At 42.3% G+C, this 17,967-nt stretch overlaps 2 protein-coding genes across 3 annotated transcripts; both read right to left on the bottom strand.

Annotated features, from left to right (window-relative positions):
• Positions 1-2,736: 2,736 nt before the first annotated feature.
• Positions 2,737-5,994, bottom strand: LOC131134691 (low affinity immunoglobulin gamma Fc region receptor III-A-like). The gene is made up of 5 exons (XM_058080220.1): positions 4,974-5,994; positions 4,866-4,892; positions 4,509-4,796; positions 3,349-3,621; positions 2,737-3,274 (listed from the first exon to the last, which is right to left on the bottom strand). Exons 1-5 carry the CDS (start codon positions 4,987-4,989, stop codon positions 3,003-3,005), a joined length of 876 nt encoding a protein of 291 aa, XP_057936203.1. The 5' UTR covers positions 4,990-5,994; the 3' UTR covers positions 2,737-3,002.
• Positions 5,995-6,312: 318 nt separating this feature from the next.
• On the bottom strand, positions 6,313-17,380 carry rabgef1l (RAB guanine nucleotide exchange factor (GEF) 1, like). 2 transcript variants are annotated; one of them, XM_058080218.1, is made up of 9 exons: positions 17,248-17,380; positions 16,673-16,872; positions 16,417-16,589; positions 11,691-11,872; positions 10,774-10,855; positions 10,568-10,700; positions 10,411-10,502; positions 10,074-10,330; positions 6,313-9,173 (listed from the first exon to the last, which is right to left on the bottom strand). In XM_058080218.1, the coding sequence occupies exons 2-9, from the start codon at positions 16,852-16,854 to the stop codon at positions 8,736-8,738; spliced, it is 1,539 nt and encodes a 512-aa protein (XP_057936201.1). In that variant the 5' UTR covers positions 16,855-16,872; positions 17,248-17,380; the 3' UTR covers positions 6,313-8,735. The 2 variants fall into 2 exon arrangements, with proteins under 2 accessions (XP_057936201.1, XP_057936202.1); XM_058080219.1 differs by lacking the exons at positions 11,691-11,872; positions 17,248-17,380 and having other exon boundaries at positions 16,673-16,821.
• Between the last annotated feature and the right edge of the window lie 587 nt (positions 17,381-17,967).

Here is a 17,967-nt window from a genome sequence, read left to right as displayed (position 1 = left end):
GCGGCCTCTGCGGCGTACAAGGCTGAAGTGTGGACACATTTTGGATTTCTACACAAAGTAGGGTGTGCAGAAATTGACAAAACCCATGCCGTTTGTAAAAATGTGTCATGCCCGAATAAAGTATTCAGGAAACACGACAAATCTGCAAGTCCACGTGTTCAAAGACACCACGTAATTCACGTTTTAAGTGTAAAGTCATCCAGACCCAACCATGACAAATTCATTTCCACATTCCAGGCTACAATGTTAATACATTTAATGTTTTGGGGAATGTTTGGGTAGTTGGAGAATAAAAAAAACTTGTTTATGGCTTTCTAAATACAGTTTTAACATCATTTACAACACATTGCACAACTCTTCTTTTAAACTCAGGAAGCCAAAAACACCACTTCCACACGAAATATGAGGTGAACCTTTTTTTTTTTAATCATGTGGGATAGGTAAGGCTGACTTCATCCAGTGTTAAAAATAGTTCGGGTTTTTTTACATGAAGTTGTATGACACCCCCAAAAGCAGTCAAGTCTGTCAACAGCTACTCACTCCCCACTTCCTGTCCTGAGCAGAGTTCTGGTCGGATTTCGGTGGTGAGGAAAGTAGTTCCAGTTAATTGCTGTAGACAGTTAAGTCAAGAAGTTTGGCTTCTCAAAACAATATGCGTTCAAAAGCATAATATATTTGCATCACAAAAGTTCCCACTCGAAAAAATCAGATCGCTCGGCACTATTTTCTCTGCCATCTATCACTTCGGATGCCGAATTTCGTCAGATGGAGTTCGGTGACAACAACAAGGTGCTAATGGGCGCCACAAATTAGGTAGTTCTTACCTGTGTTACTGGAATAGCAGAACTCTTCAAAACACGTCTCATCCTCTGTCATGGTCGCGTAGGAACGTCATCCTCCTCCCAAAAGTATGTACTGCACACACGAAGGTGTTTCACCGTAGCCACGTCAGGTTCTGGTTCCCACATTGGCCAATGGCAAGCAGCCAAAGTTGTCTCATTGCAATGTCCGTGACAGGAAAACCATGGAATTTATACGGCGACAATTCAGTCTTCAGTCTTCTTGTCACAGTCCAGATTATTATAGGTACGTTTTATAGGTATTTTTAAACAAATATCGCGATCCGCGCATCTCAACACTGCCTCATTCCCACACAACAATCGACAGGCGGGAGCGCGAAGTGATACGACGGCAGAGAAAATAACTCCAAGCGATTTGTGACGTCTACCCCCAGCAACTAGCTGGAACTACTTTCTTCAGCACCGAACTCGGTTTAGGACGCTAAATTGGGAGTGGGTCGCTGTTGAATGACGTCACTGCTTATGGGGGTGTCATACAACCTCATGTAAAAAAAAAAATCAGAACTATCCCTTTAAGGTAGGGGTGAGCAAACTACGGCCCGGGGACCACATGCGGCCCACCAAGCATTTCAATCCGGCCCACCAGTTGCTTTCTAAGTATTTCAACTTTTAACATACAAACTGGCAACAAGACTTGCAAGTCGGATGTCTTATTTAGTAAAAAAAAAAAAAACGAAACAAAACTGTTACGAAACAAAAAATTACAATTAACAGCATTGAGTTAATTAACAGTTAACACAATGCGCCCCACAAGTCAAAATATTTGCCCATCCCTGCTTTAAGTAATGAACATGTGGAGGTTACTATTTGAGAAAATATCGTAATTAATTCAGTGAAAGGTGATTTTGATACGCTTTTGATACGCTGTTTGGTAACAGCAGAAAGGATACGCACCAGCAAATACAAATAGACGGTGTAGGCATTGAAAGGGTGAAGGAAAATAAATTCTGGGGATCACAATAGATGAAAAATATGAACTGGAAACCTCATATTACAAATATACAACATAAGGTGGCAAGAAATATTTCAATATTGAACAAAGCAAAATTTGTTCTCAATCAGAAATCACTCCACACTCTTTATTGCTCTCTGGTTCTACCATATCTTACTTATTGTGTGGAAATATGGGGTAATAACTATAAAAGCAATCTTCACTCGCTAAATGTACTGCAAAAAAGAGTAGTAAGGATAATTCATAATGCCACCTACAGAGAACATACTAACTCCATATTTCTAAAATCACAAATACTTAATCTTGCTGATATAGTTCATCTTCAAACAGCTAAAATAATGCATAAGGCTAAAAATAACCAATTATCTAAAAATGTCATCCAATACTTCTCTACAAGAGAGGAGAAATATGATCTCAGGGAGGAAAAATAAATTTGAAACACTTATATGCTAGGACTACGTTAAAAAGCCATAGCATTTCAGTATGTGGAATCAAACTATGGAATGGATTGAGTAAGGAACTCAAGCAATGCACAACGATGAGCCAATTCAAGAAACAATACAAGCAGTTGATGTTTGCTAAATACAAGGATGAAGAGTCTTGAACCAGTCATGATGTGCTATACATATATATCACTACTATATTGACACTTACTATGGTACCCATTATGTCATTGTATGTCATATCACCTCGCACTTCGGTATGTGACAAAAATAAAATTAAAAAAAAACCTTAAACTATATTAGGAAAGCAGGAAGTGAACAAATGTAACAGTTACTGATTGTAAAAGTACCAGATGGAGGGGTAGGATTTAATAAGCTTTGCTTCTTCCTACTCCTTTTGGACGTGTGGAACTGTGAACTGATTATGTGATGCATTCAATTGTAATCTGATGCATGTTCAAATGAAATAAAACCATTACCATTCCGTGTAGTGAATCTTACAATTGAAGTAACAGGAAAGAGCATGCAAGCAGCTTGCAATAGTAATTCAATAATTTATTATTGATAACCACCAATCTGCACAATAGACGTAAATAGAATGACAAAGTTGCAGTAATACAGCGTTGTATCATAAAGTGAATGCTGTGGAGCAGCACGAGTGCAGGCCATTAGCGCACAGATGCGAGTACACCATTGCGAGTACACCCTAAAACGCTACCAATACTCATATTTATCTTTATGCCCTTGTCACTCTTCAAATGTTTCCCCTTCACTCCACTTGGAGAGACCCAAATTCGGCACCTTAGCCTTGCAGCTGTACAGACCAGGGGTCCGTTTGACCAGGGTAAAGTTTTCAGAGGTGGCCGTCCCCATTTGGCGCTTATCCTTATAGAAGTAGTAGTGAATAGGAGGCGCCGGTGCACGGGCGTTGTACTGCAGACTGCAGATGAGCTTTATGAGATCCACCCGAAGTAAGTTATCACCTGCAACTACCTCCAAAACCGGTTGCGTCAGAAGCTCTGAAATAAAGCATCAGGGAAGAAATGATCAGTATGACGTACCTATTGCAGTCAAAAGGTGCACATAAACTCACCTAAAACCTGGACTTGAATGTCGGCTGATATCCCAGAACTTGTTTGTCGGTTGACATCCCAAGACGCCCTGCAGGAGTACAGTCCTTGGTCCTCCAGTTTTAAGTGGGGCAGGTACAAATGTGGGCTGTTGTCATTTTGTGTCATGACCTCCACACCATCTTTGTATAAAGTCACCTCATGAATTCGGGGGCGGCCCCGGACGCGACATGTCATGTTTAAGGCCTCCCCGACCAGGGTGGGACGCAGTGGGCCTTCTAGAATGGCCCAACCTCCTGGAGAAAGGTCAAGGTCAAGGTCAATGACAATGCTATAGAAATCAAATTTGGGATACACTTTGAAGTGGTCATTGAGAAGCTTCTATAGCAGATTATTTATCCACTAAAAAGGACTCTATACACAGTCGTTATGCCTACAGTCAAGCAAATTGGTGGTTGCGTCATGGCCTGGGGGCTGCATGAGTGCTGCTGTCATTAGCCACGTTTACATGAGGAGTTTTTCTCTTTCCGAATGATCTCTCCGAAAACAATGGTATACATGGAAAGGAATATTCAAATCTCTTGTCTACATGCGCCGCTATAATCAACCAGAATAGTCAATGGGGCATGCGCAGTAAAGCGTAAACACCAACATCACGTGATACCGACTTCCTGGAGTTTATCTTTCATTGTTGGAATAACTCCGTATTGCCAGTTTTTCGTTCTTCCAGTCTTGAAATTTAGTTTGAATCAAAAACAAACTTTCTGCAGCAGTCCAGTGCCGATTGCTCGTCTCCATTTTTTTAAATCGAAGAACGTCTTGAGCTGCGTTTTACGTCATATCTCAGCATTTGCTGAAAGAACGCACCCGGGAACAGGAAAAGATACATTTCAATCTTGCTAATATTTTATAATTAAGCCCCGCACATGTTTTATATAGATATGTATTTTCTTTTTTAATAAAACTGGACTTGTGAATGGCGTATAGAAGGGTTTAGATTCTGTTCCACAGATGGCGGTAATGCACACGAAAGCTGCTTGCCAACCGCCAATAAACAACAGAAGAAGAAAAACACCACAAAGAAGAACGCAGTCTGACAACTTTCCGTTTGAGTTCTGCTAGTTCTGGTCAGCACTCGAGCAGCAGCCTAAAAAGACTCTGATTTACAATCATTCATCCTTACCGTCCACATTGATGTCGACAGGCAGGCTTTTGTTGCTATATATGTTTCCCACTGCGGTGTCCCTGACTCCTTGGCATTGAAGTGCTCCGCTGTCATCGATGTTGCCTTTCAGCGTCAACGTATTACTATTTTGCGGTAACAGCTTGGAGTCCTTGAACCATAAGTAATTCCAAGTGGACTTGTGGCCGTCCACGATGCTGCATCTGAGCTGGACACGTTCGCTGGTGAAGACCCTGGAATGTCCTGATATCACCTCCAGTAGTGCACTGGGAGAGCTAAAAGAAGGAGCTACGCACACAAAATAGTTAACTCATGATGTTCAAACCGTATATTAAGAATAGAATAAGTGATACATACCCACGAGGGATATAAGCACTGCTAGAACTGGAATAGAAAAACACATTTCAGGAGTCAGTAACATAAATAACACAGTACAACCTGTAGTGTAAGACACAGCAAACTCACCAAGAAAGGAGATCATTGTGGCTTTTCTTTGTCATACTGGTGAGACTTGATGGGAAACATCTTTTATTCCTGAAAAGAAGGGAAGTGAAAATACTTCTTAACACACACCACAGGAAATCCTCTTTTCTCACTCCGTAACCTCTTTCTTGTTTCATTTCACATTTATTTGACATACAGTATTTTTTTTAAAAAGGACTTATTATGCTCATTTGCAGCCCTTTGTGTTGAGTTGTGGACTCCCATAGAGCAACAATGTACAGTACAATAACCTGCACAGAAAGCTTTCTAGATCGTCCAGATTCTGCACCTCATTTTGCAGTGTTTCCATGGATTTCCTGCTTCCCAGCAGCCAAACGGTCTGTTTTAGTTATTCCACCCACGGCACGCCCACTCTGCTGTGATTGGTCACACACCCAAGACTTCCTGAGTGTGTCCCACAGTGTGCGAGCATGCAGAGCTATCCAAAATTTCTTTCAAGGCTCACTTCCATATGCGCAGACTTCATTATCGTTTATACATTTATAGCTCAGAAAGTGGAAAAAGCATAACAGGTGCCCCTTAAACTGCAGTGTGAATACTACTGGTGGAATACAGACTCGACTGCACGGTGGTCTAGTGGTTAGCGCGCAGACCTCACAACTAGGAGACCCAAGTTCAATTCCACCCTCGGCTTGCATGTTCTCCCCGTGCACGCGTGGGTTTTCTCTGAGTACTCCGGTTTCCTCCCACATTCCAAAAACATGCTAGGTTAATTGGCGACTCCAAATTGTCCATAGGTATGAATGTGAGTGTGAATGGTTGTTTGTCTATATGTGCCCTGTGATTGGCTGGCCACCAGTCCAGGGTGTACCCCGCCTCTCGCCCGAAGACAGCTGGGATAGGCTCCAGCACCCCCCACGACCCTGGTGAGGATAAGCGGTAGAAAATGAATGAATACAGACTCCATCTAGTGGTAGAATATTTTTCAACTAATACTAAAAATAATTGTTATAATTACAAATTAATTATAAATTGAACTGTATTAACTACAAATTAGCTGAAATTTAATGAAAATGTTTTTGTTTTTGTTCATATACAAGCCAATTACCAGCGAGTTCAAGCTTTGTGCTGTAAGGCGGGAGCAAAAACTGGTGTTACTTGCCAAGCAAAATATTAATAATAATAATAATAAAGTATTTATTTGACAACAAATGCCACACTTTCCATCTCCCGAGGAAGAAAAGTGAAAGTTAGAATTAAATGATGAAATAATACCATGAAAAGAAGTTAAATGATACTAATTAAAAGTGTTGGAAACACTTTAAAGTTTAAATATTGCAATTCTATGTAATATTTTTACATGCACCACTGAAGAGGAGTCTGATCGTTGCCTACATAAAAAAGGAAACACTTTTACAAAGTCAAATGGTTTCATTTCATTAATTTACACAACTCACCAGATCTACCTAATAAAAAAAATCAAAAATAGACAAACTCCTGCATATTACTGTAAAAGAAAAACTCTATTCTACTCTCTTATTCTTGCACAATCATGGGTATTTCAGTGAAAGTACAAGATGACTATAAGAAGTGTCGACACTGCGGGCGTCCTTCTCTCCACTTACCCACAGATCCCTTACGTCACATACCCACAGATGCAAATAAACCAACTCTGCCCCAATAAGTTACATTTAAATAAAGGGCAGTACTGACTTATTGTCTCCTATATATATATATATCTATATGATACAGTACCAAACCTATAAGGTTGCAAAAAGAATGTTTTAGTACACTCACTGACCCTGATCTAATGATATCCACTACAAGGGATGCATCAAAATTGTACTTCAATACTGAGCATCATTATCTTTGTACAGGCATACAACCCTTGGATTGGATGGTGTTAGATTGTGCAGGTGTGGCAGTGTGCGTATACCAGATGCATGGATTTAACAAATAACTCAAGCTAGGACGTTTGCATTCAACCCTTGAGGCACCTTGGGGGACCACAAGTGTACCTCTGATATCTTTTCAACATATGGGTCAGATATACCCTAATAAGGCTGATTGTATGAAACTTGACCTGATCGAGAAAAAGCCTTACACGCTCCGATTGGATGCATACTTTTATGGATTTTTAAGGATTGTTTTGACACCAAAAGATAATCTCTCATCAATGTTATCGATCTTTGACCTTGTCGAGGCTAAAACATGTCTACATACTGTATATAAGATGCACTGCAAGTCAATTATGAGCTATGAGAAAACTCACGATGAGCTTATCAACCCATCAAAAATTGCAGGTCGTCATTAGCTAAAGCTAATGATCTCCTTCTGGTGGCCCGGCAGCCGTGCCATGACAGCCATTGTTCAATGAGTTGCTCTGCTAGGAATAATGCACTATGGGAAGCAAAATAGCTGCCTTTTTTATTTTAAACTTGGTACCTGTCTATATTTCTTAGCTACCTTTTGAGTGTTAAATTGCTGTGTGATGATTTTAGCCTTTTATCAAAGATGAAAGTGAAACAGACTGTTTATATTGAGTAATATCACCCTGCGCTTTCCAATGGGTTGACAAGCTTACAGCTGGTGATTGGCTACTGCCAAAGAAAAAGCTACAGTTTACTGTTTTACTGACTCACTAGCGGCACATTATTTAAATGACAAGTAGTAGTTCTGAAGTATGCGAGATGTCACAAGATTAGTCATAAATTAGCCGCACTGCTGTCTAAGCTGCAGGTTTTAAAGTTGAAGAAAAAAGCAGCGGCTTAATACACCATATATTACTGTATTTTAAAAGGGGCCTCAATGATTTAAAAGCTTTTAAGGAAAAAAAACACAAAAAACATACGTTACAAGATTAGTCATAAATTAGCCGCACTGCTGTCTAAGCTGCAGGTTTTAAAGTTGAAGAAAAAAGCAGAGGCTTAATACACCGTATATTACTGTATTTTAAAAGGGGCCGCAATGATTTAAAAGCTTTTAAGGAAGAAAAACACAAAAAACATTTGTTTCTACACCGTAAATTACAGTATTTTTAAAAAGGGGCCTCAAGGGTTTATGTCTTTTTTAGGAAACAAAACAAACATACATACCACGTCTATAGCTGCAGAATAAGAAAATGATTAAAATCTAGAGAAACAGAAAAAGTGAATATTGTATGTGCTATCCTTCATATATCATACTGTATCATCCAAATGGTTAAAATCATAGAAAGTGCTTTAAAAGATTTCATACTAAATGTTTGTGCTGCACTAAGTTTGTTTTTAGTATATCAGGTGCTCAGCAGGAAAGAGGCTCGATTTTTCTCTTTCCTGTTTTTCCCCCATGCTCTTTAAACTGTTCGAATGGCTACAGGATGCATGGTGTGTATGTCCAGCAACCAAAGTATGTTAAATGTTCGAGGTATCATAAGCATCTCCTGCCATTATGTAGAAAAATACCAGCCCATCGGTGTGTACGAGTACCTCTTCTTGGCAGGAGCTTTGGATGTTTCCATGTGAATGTAACCTAAATATACAATATGTCCGTGCATCAACTCATGCACGTATGAAAATGAGTCACTTTCTCAGTAGTTAAAGCACCAAGTAGATGAAGCACGGTTAAGGGTCTTTTAGGTTTGTTTTTGTGAACTGATGATATAGTCTGAAGGGACACTGGAAAGAATGAGCGCTGTAGAAAGAGGATGAATTCTGAAGTATCCAGGACTGATGAGGAGATGAGGGGCACTGGGATGTTTCACATGCAAGTCGAGGTGGTGACCTAATGCATGTGGGTCCAGCGTCAACCGGCAAACACTTGCGGCTGCAGCGGCGGCGGCAGGTGCTCGTTCTCAACGTTATCGGAGTCAATGGCTGAGGAGGCCGCCGGCGCGCCTGTAGCTGAGCTGCTGTCAGTGGTCGTGGTAGGAGCTTCCGGTGTCTCCAAACTGTCCAGAACGCTTTGCACCTTCTGCTCCACTTCATCCGTCCAGTCGATGAGGTCGTTCTCCATCTGGCGAGCTCTCTCTATGACGCGTTCCTGCCGTTCACCGAGCCCCGTCAGAAGGTCCAGACGCTTGTGGACCTGGCTGAGCGCCTGACTGCCCAGGGAGCGAGACGACTGCCCCTCGGCTGGAGGGTAGTTTGGGGAAGCCTGGCCAGACATGTACAGGTCAAACTCCTCTGAGGTCATGTTGAGAGACTTTCCATCCAGCTTCTCGATGAAGGCCACGGCACAGCACTGAGGGGAGAACATGCATACATGGAATACAGCAGATCGTGAGGCCACCTCCACCTAACACAGGGGTCTCAAACATGCGGCCCGACACTAGTTTGAGGCCCCCGCCTTGATATGAAAGTTTAATGTTAGTGCGGCCCGCGCAAGTTTGATATGGATGCTGTATGGTATCATGTACCCAGAAAAAAGTATTACGTTTGATTAATGTTCATGTTAAAGGTTAAATAACTGTTAATAGTTATCCTCCCTATCCGTGTGGAAGTGGTATGTTTTTGGCTATTTAAGTTTAAAGGAAATAACTTGAAGACTACCGTTTAGGTCGCTAGCTCTCTGGTTTGCGAGTTAGCATGTGTCTCAAGACCCTGCAGTTGCGCAATATGTTGTAAATAAAGAGTATAAATGTGACTATAGTCGTGTTTTGTCATGTCTACAGGGCTCTAATAAGGCTTTGTTAATTTTAATCTGGAAAAAATAATTTGTCTACCCACCAACTATATGTGGTTTCTTAAGTTTATATTATTTGCCGTTTTATTATTATTATTATATTTCTTTACTACTGATAGATTGATTTTCTTTATTCTTGATAATCTATTTATTTTTCATCTTATTTTGAAAAATAAAAATTAAGATATTTGAGAACAGTGGAATGTTTTATCAGAGCTTTTATTGTAGAAAATCGGAACCAAAGCACTGAAAAAGTTTGTATATTTTTCTGTTTTTAATAAATGCGTTTTTTTTTTTTGGAAAACCTGATGCGGCCCAGCCTTGCCCAGACCCTAGCTCCAGTGGCCCCCAGGTAAATTGAGTTTGACACCCCTGACCTAAAACTACTCCCGGTTAGCTGTCAGAAAAGCTAACTTCTCAAGTCATAGCTACATAATTCTAATTGTCCGAGGTCCTTACCAGATTAGTGAAGTAGTAGCCATCTTCTCCAGTCATGAGCCGGCTGGGGTTGCAGAAGCGAGTGATGTACTGGATGTTGGACTGAAGTCGAGGTGGATTTGCTTTCAGCACAATGTAGATAACCGTGGGCAGAAAGTCGTCTGCCGATGCCGCCTCCTTCTTGCTGATGCGGATGGCGTTGAAGATGTGCTTGCTGCAACGTGTGATGCACGCCAGCTTGTCCTTGGGAACTCGTCTGGAATCGATCTCGATCACATCTGGAGGAGGTGGACACACAGTAATATTTTCAGGCTAAAACAAGTGCCATCCAAACCTCTGCGTGGGTGTGAGCTTCTACCTGTGATGGCTTTAACCACGCTGTCGGACACTTCAGGGACTTCCTCGTCGACGGGAACGCAAAGCATCTCAATGGTGACCCAGTGCAAAGCTCTAGAAATGAAACAATATTTTAAAAAAAAACTATATCCTTCCGTTTAGTATTGTACTGTACTAACCTGATTCTCTTCTGAATGGCAAGGTCTTTCTTCTCATCGTCTGAGGTTTCGGGACAGAAAACCTCCTTGTAAAGACGCGTCATCATGTACCTCTCCACTTCATCCATGATGCCCTCTATATGCTCAGGGGAACCTCGGAGTACAAACATCAGCATGAGAACCGCATATAAGAAGATTCTAAACTGCGTAAAAAAGAATCATCTTACTTTTGAACTGACTCTGAAGTCGTTCCGAGAGATTCTGGTAGAAGTCCTGAACACATTCGGACATGTCGTCAGCACCCATGTCCTTAAATAAAGGGTAGGAATGTGGTTCTGTGAATCCTTACATATGTATGAGACCATCTCGACGGATAAACAGCTCACATCAGTTCATCCCAGAGTCCAGTGTTTCCCGTACCTTCATATATGGCAGCCCACCACAAACAGATTTAGCATGAGCCTGTTCGCCCTCACCCAAGCATATTAAGGATCGACCGATACATCGCGGGCCAATATTTGGGTTCTTAACTTGAATCGTTATCGGCCGATACATGCGTGAATTCGCCGATGTATTTTTCCGCCGAATGATTTACAGACAGGCATGCGCCGGGCAGCTTTGTGTTGCCTGAAGACCGGCGGTACCCCTCCTACACCGCAACAGTGATAAATCCCAACAAAGGGGGGGGTGCGTCTCACTGCGGAGGAGCAGTCATCACATTAATGCGAGATAAAACTTAAAATACGACAAATGTTGAATATTTATTCCTTTTAAAGTTGATAATGCCGTTTAAATGTGTGTTTAAGAAAGCTGAATCCTACTGTGTTTACATTTCAATAAATATTTGTTTAAACTTGAGACCTGTAATATTTATCATTGTCATTTTTTCATGTAAATTGAGGGTGCAAAAGCAGTATCGGCCACAAATATCGGCACAAGCAAAATCGGCCATCGGCTAAGGGTAAAAATCGGTATCGGCTCAAAAAAAAGAATATCGGTCGAAATCTAGTGAGGAGTAAAAGTAACTCAAGCGTTCTTTCATCCATTTCATTCATCATTTAAATGCATTTAGAATTGTTTTATTTACATAAAACTACACTGGAGTCACGTGACATTCAGCACGTCAAAGGGCACTGGAGCTCACCCGCTTATAGGCCATGCCCTCCGTGAAAGCCCGGCACTGTTTAAAGATTTGTCGGCCGTATTTCAGAGGCTTGAGGAAGTCGATGAACTCCCTTGTCGCATGGTCGGTGTCTACAGAGGGGAGACGGTTGGCTGTAGAGCTGGAACTGGGGCTGGATTGAGCATCCGATGGGGTGGCAGCCTCTGGAGGACAGAGGCAGACTTTGTTCAATATTTACTGTAAGTAGCCACGTATACATGGACCCAAATATTCCAATTCCATTCGGGTTATTTGCTCAAACGGAAAGAATGTAACCTTTGTATACACCTCATTCCGAAAGAAAAGTGCCAATCCGAATGAATATATAATCGGATTCACGGGGGTGGAATATTCCTTTCCCAAATCCGATTGAGGTATCTTGTACCCGTTCAATCGGAAAGTCGTCAGGGTGCGTTCTTCTTTGTGGTGTTTTTCTTCTGTTGTTTATTGGCGGTTGGCAAGCAGCTTTCGTGTGCATTACCGCCATCTGTGGAACAGAATCTAAACCCTTCTATACGCCATTCACAAGTCCAGTTTTATTAAAAAAAAATACAAATCAGATGGAGTCTGCCGTGGCAAGATGGCGCCGGTGTGTCTGGCTCGCCGTCCCGCTCATCTCACTTTGGCTTTTCTTGTTTTTTTAATTATACTAAGGACCATAGACTCTCTGCTGGTGTATAACCGCCAAGAATTACTTAAAATCCAGCACATTGTTGCAGTATGTGTGAAACAAGAACATTGGGGGTCACACAAACCGCGTCCCTCATACCTGTCCGATGTGCCAAACTTTCTGCTGCGGGCAGAGCCGTCGCTTCCCAGGAAACGTAGACGCCGCCGGGGGACACGGGGTGGAAGACTCGTGAAACTCAAAGCTTGGCTGGCATTCTCTCCCGAGGTGGCACGGTCCCCACATAATATTCCGAGCGACTATAATGATTGTTTTCGCCGCTTCCTCTCTCGGCGTTTCCTCGCTTCCGTTGGGGCCTGGCTGGTGCCGATCGTTGGGCAACACGACGAATGCCCTGCACTGCGTATTCGCCGTCCTCATTGGGCCGCTGCCGGCGTCAGCCCCGGCAACCTTCGGCCGCTAAACCGTGCAGTTTCAGCGGCACTTAGGTGCCCAACGAAATGTGCACTGGTGAATGCGCGGTCAGTGTCAAGCAAGACGTTTATCCTCCAGGACCTCTTCAAATCGTACGGTTTGGATTTATTATTCATCACGGAGACCTGGATTAATGCCGGTGAGTCCGCTGCCTTCTCTGAGCTGGTGCCTCCTGATTGTACCTTCATCAACACGCCAAGAACCACTGGCCGTGGAGGAGGTATTGCTATTATTTTAAAAGCGTCTTTGCGCCATAAGCCACTGTCAGTGGCGTCTTTCGGCTCATTTGAGGTGAGCTGCTTCGAACTGCACCAACATGAGCGGGTGCTTTGCGCTGTCATTTATAGACCACCCAAGCACAACAAGGATTTTATTCAGGACTTTTCTGACTTTGTCGCTGCAATGCTGATAAAGTATGACAGAATTTTAATTGTGGGTGATTTTAATATTCATGTCTGCTGCCCTTCTACGCTTATGGCAAAAGACTTTTTAGAATTGATGGAAGCTTTTAATTTGACACAAAGTGTAGCAGGAGCTACACAGATACATGGACACACTTTAGACCTCGTTTTGTCTTATGGTCTTACTGTTCATAACGTCTCTGTAGGTGATGCGGTCTTCTCGGACCACAGTCCGGTTAGGTTTGACTTAGACGCACAATGTAACACCAGCCTGCCTGCTCCTGTTCGCTTTGGTCGCTTTATCAAGCCTGACGCGGCCTCGGCCTTTGCCACTCTGTTCTCCACTGCGTCTGAGGCTTTTATGACCTCCGACGCTGCACTGGACACCGAGCAGCTGATGAACTGCTTTACTTCTACCTGTGCGACTGTCTTGGACAGTTTAGCCCCTCTGAAAGTCATGCGCCCCAAAACTAAACAAGAAGAGTGGCTCAACGATGTCACTCGAGCAGCCCGGCGTGAATGCCGAAAAGCAGAGCGCAGGTGGAAGAAAGACGGTCTACAGGTCTCCTATCAAATTCTCAAGGACAGTTGGAGACATTATCAGAATGTGGTGAAGACTGAGAAAACAAAATACCTCTCAGACTTGATATCAGACAATATTAACAACCCACGTGTTATTTTTAAAACTATTGACTCTGTTTTAAATTCCAGTCCATCCACTATACTTGAACAATCATATGAAACGTGTGAAAACTTTATGCAGTTTTTTAAGGACAAGGTTGCATCTGTACGAAGTAATATATCACCCCCCTCTTTTAATATGCCCACATTGACACAGTGCTCTAAAGGTTTTTATCAGTTTGAACCGGTGTCACTGGCTTTTATCACGGAGATGGTAAAGGGTCTTAAGCCTTCTTCTTCCCCCATCGACCCAGTCCCACCTCGCTTTTTTAGGGAGGTGTGGCCAACCGTGGGTCCTTCTGTGTGTACCATCATCAACAGTAGCCTGGCCTCTGGTACCGTGCCATCTTTCTGTAAAAAGGCTACTGTTGAACCTTTGTTGAAAAAAACTAGTCTGGATCCTTTAATTTTATCAAATTATCGGCCAATCTCTAAACTGCCTTTTATCTCAAAGATTTTAGAAAGAAGTGTTCTTGCACAGATACAACCTTTTTTAGATGAGAATGGGATTTTAGACACTTTTCAGTCAGGTTACAGGGCTTTTCATAGCACTGAGTCTGCACTTTTAAAGGTTTTTAACGACCTATTTTTAATAACTGACTCTGGTGGTTCAGCCATTTTAGTGCTTTTAGACCTGACTGCTGCTTTTGACACAGTGGACCATACCATTCTTTTATCTCGCCTGGAGAACTGTGTGGGTGTCAGGGGGTCTGCTCTTGAGTGGTTTAGGTCGTACCTGTCAGGGAGATGCCTTGCCGTGGGACTTGGGGGATCTTACTCCTCCACTGCTCCGCTTGACTGTGGAGTTCCGCAAGGATCAATTCTTGGGCCCATTTTATTTGCCCTCTACCTGGTCCCACTTGGCGCAGTACTTAAAAAGCATGGCATCTCCTATCACTTGTATGCGGACGACTGCCAGCTGTACTTGCCACTCGCAAAAAATAATCATGCCCCCCTGACACCCCTTCTTGAGTGCTTAAGGGATGTCAAGGCCTGGTTGGCTCACAACTTTTTAATGCTTAACGAGGAGAAGACCGAAGCTATCCTCCTCAACTATAAAGGCCCCCCTATAGACTTCGGTCCCCTCCAAAACAACATTCGTCCCTCAGCCACCAGCCTTGGCGTCATAATAGACAGTGATTTTAAACTCAACAAACAAATTAATGCAGTTATAAAATCCTGTTTTTATCATCTTCGGCTTTTATCTAAAATTAAATATTTTTTATCTTTGCAACACTTTGAGCAAGTCATGCACGCTTTTATTTCATCACGTCTGGACTACTGTAATGCACTTTACTCTGGAATTAGCCAAAAGTCTCTCTCCCGCTTACAGTTAGTCCAGAACTCTGCGGCACGGCTTTTAACAGGAACCAAAAAGGGGGAGCACATCACCCCAATTCTGGCCTCCCTACATTGGTTGCCTGTTCGTTTTAGGATTGATTTTAAGATTTTATTGTTTGTTTTTAAGGCGTTGAATGGGCTGGCCCCGAAATACATCTCGGACCTCATCCAAGTTTACTCTCCAGCTCGGTCACTGAGGTCCGAGGGCCAGCTCCAACTTGTGGTGCCCAAGACGAGACTTAAGACCAGGGGGGACCGAGCCTTTTCTGTGGTCGGCCCCAAACTATGGAACTCTCTGCCCTCCCAAGTAAAAAAGGCCCCCAATATCGAAAGCCTTAAGTCTCGTCTTAAAACCCACTTTTATTCTCTGGCTTTTAACTCAGAGTGAGTCGTATGGTCCTGTGTCTTTTAGTTCTTCGTTTTTATTGTAATTGGTTCTATTTTTTATACTTTTATTGCTTTGTTTCTTGTTTTTAATATTTTAATATCTATTTTATTATTTTATTTCTTAAATGCTCTTTTAGTTTTGGATTATTACTTTTTATTTTTACTCGTCTGTGCAGCACTTTGGAAACTCTGTTTATAAAATGTGCTATATAAATAAAGTGGATTGGATTGGAAATCTATATAAAACATGTGCCGAGCTTAATTACAAAATATTAGCAAGATTGAACTTTATCTTTTCCTGTTCCCGGGTGCGTTCTTTCAGCAAATGCTGAGATATGACGGAACATGCAGCTCGAGACGTTCTTTGATTTTAAAAAATGGAGGAGAGCAATCAGCACTGGACTGCTGCGGAAAGTTTGTTTTTGATCCAAACTAAATTTCAAGACTGGACAAACGAAAAACTGGCAATACGGAGTTATTCCAACAAGTGAAAGAAAAACTCAAGGAAGTCGGTATCATGTGATGTTGGTGTTTACGCTTTACTGCGCATGCCCCATTGACTATTCTGGTTGATTATAGCGGCGCATGTAGACACGCGATTGGAATATTCCTTTCTATGTAGACCATTGCTTTTGGAAAGGTCATTCGGAAATAGAAAAACTCCTCATGTAAACGTGGCTAATAACAATGGACCCCAGCAAAGCCCCAACAATATCTCATTCTCACAAAATGATTTGAATATGCCATTTCATAACGAGACATGTTCAGCTGTGAAATGATATAGTATATTGCCTACCTTTCTTTGGTGGTGTTTTAATGGAGGGAGTGAAGAACTTGGTGACTGTGTTGACCTTGCTGGACTTTTCCTTTGTCTTGCGTTCTTCAAACTTGCTGAAAGGTGTGACAGCGGGCTGCAACTGTGGCTTGTGATGTCTGCTTGCATATGCTTCCTCTTCCTCTCTCTGAAGCCTTACAAGACAAGATAAAGCACAGGGATGAATGTGAGCGGTTAAAAAACCCCCAAAACACTGAAGGTGCGAATGGAGGCAAACCTTTCAGCTAAAGCCCAGTCATCTTGGATCTGTTTCTGCCTATCTCTCTGGTTCTCCTCCCGCCAGCATTTAGAACACAAACCCTGCCAGGCTGTGTTGCCATAAAAGCCGCATCCTTTTTTACACAGCAGCTCGGACTGGTCCAGATGAATTCCACGCCGTTCAGACCGCCGGGCCATCATCCTTCAAAGTTACTTAGACTGCCAGTTCAACAGCAGAGATAGCAATGTTAAATACAACCTCATATATGTAACGCCAAGACTCTTCATTATAGAGAAGACATGACCTGTAACTTAAACGGAGGACTAGCCTACGTCTTTCTAGCGTCGGCTAATGTCTTTGTCACGTAACAGTACTAAACTGACACACCTTATCAGACTATATACTCGGCTACATTATTAGGAGTCATTAACTAATGTTATAGAAAACGGTACATACAGCCTACAGTGTTTGCTTAACGCCCAGTGCGATAATGTAACAAGCTAATCTACGGCTAGCTCGCACGGCTAATTACAAAGCAACCCAATGACAACAAAGGTAATATAAAAGATGACGTATGTTTTGTGTCAACGTACACGCTCATTCGCAGGATGAGACAACGCAAGATAACGTCAGGTGAAGTCGCTCCGGCTCCAGCCTGCTCTATGTTTACATTAGCACAATAACGCCGTTCCACAGCTACAATCAGCCATTTTGTCTTTTCTCACTGGGGGGGGGGGGGGGGGGGGGGGGCTTCTTCGTTGGGAGTTTGTTGCATGAATACAAATGCTGTGTCGCCATCTGGTGGATTGGCGTTGCAATACATAAGTCACAGCAAATTGTTAACAGCAAGGTCAATTGAGTTTTTGTTAAAAACATAACATAGTACATATAAAATGTACTTTTGAGACTTTCATCATGCTACAGCGTTATGTCCGAACAACATGAAATCTAACACAAGAGCTTGCCTTTACAACAACCACCTGTACAGTACATGTACATATTGTTGTGTCTTCTTCCAGTAGTACAGTTTGTGACACAGGTATCCTTGTCAGTGATCAATCACCTTCCGGCTGATCTTCTGAATCACGTCTTTAATAATGATGAAGTAAATAGATTAATACACGACGAGCACACGATGAAGGACAAAGCAGGTTGCCTCATTCACACAGTAAGGCTGAAAGTAGACCAAGCCAGCTGGATTCTGACTTGGTTTGGTTTCACCAGCTGGTTTGGGAATTTAAACGTCAAATCAAAAACCCAGATTCTCAACCTGGTCAGAGTAGCAAGTAAGATAATGGGCAACTGTCAGGTTC

Source organism: Doryrhamphus excisus, chromosome 8, assembly GCF_030265055.1.
Source record: "Doryrhamphus excisus isolate RoL2022-K1 chromosome 8, RoL_Dexc_1.0, whole genome shotgun sequence".
In the NCBI taxonomy this organism is placed as follows: Eukaryota; Metazoa; Chordata; class Actinopteri; order Syngnathiformes; family Syngnathidae; genus Doryrhamphus; species Doryrhamphus excisus.
This window is presented reverse-complemented; position numbering and strand designations above follow the sequence as displayed.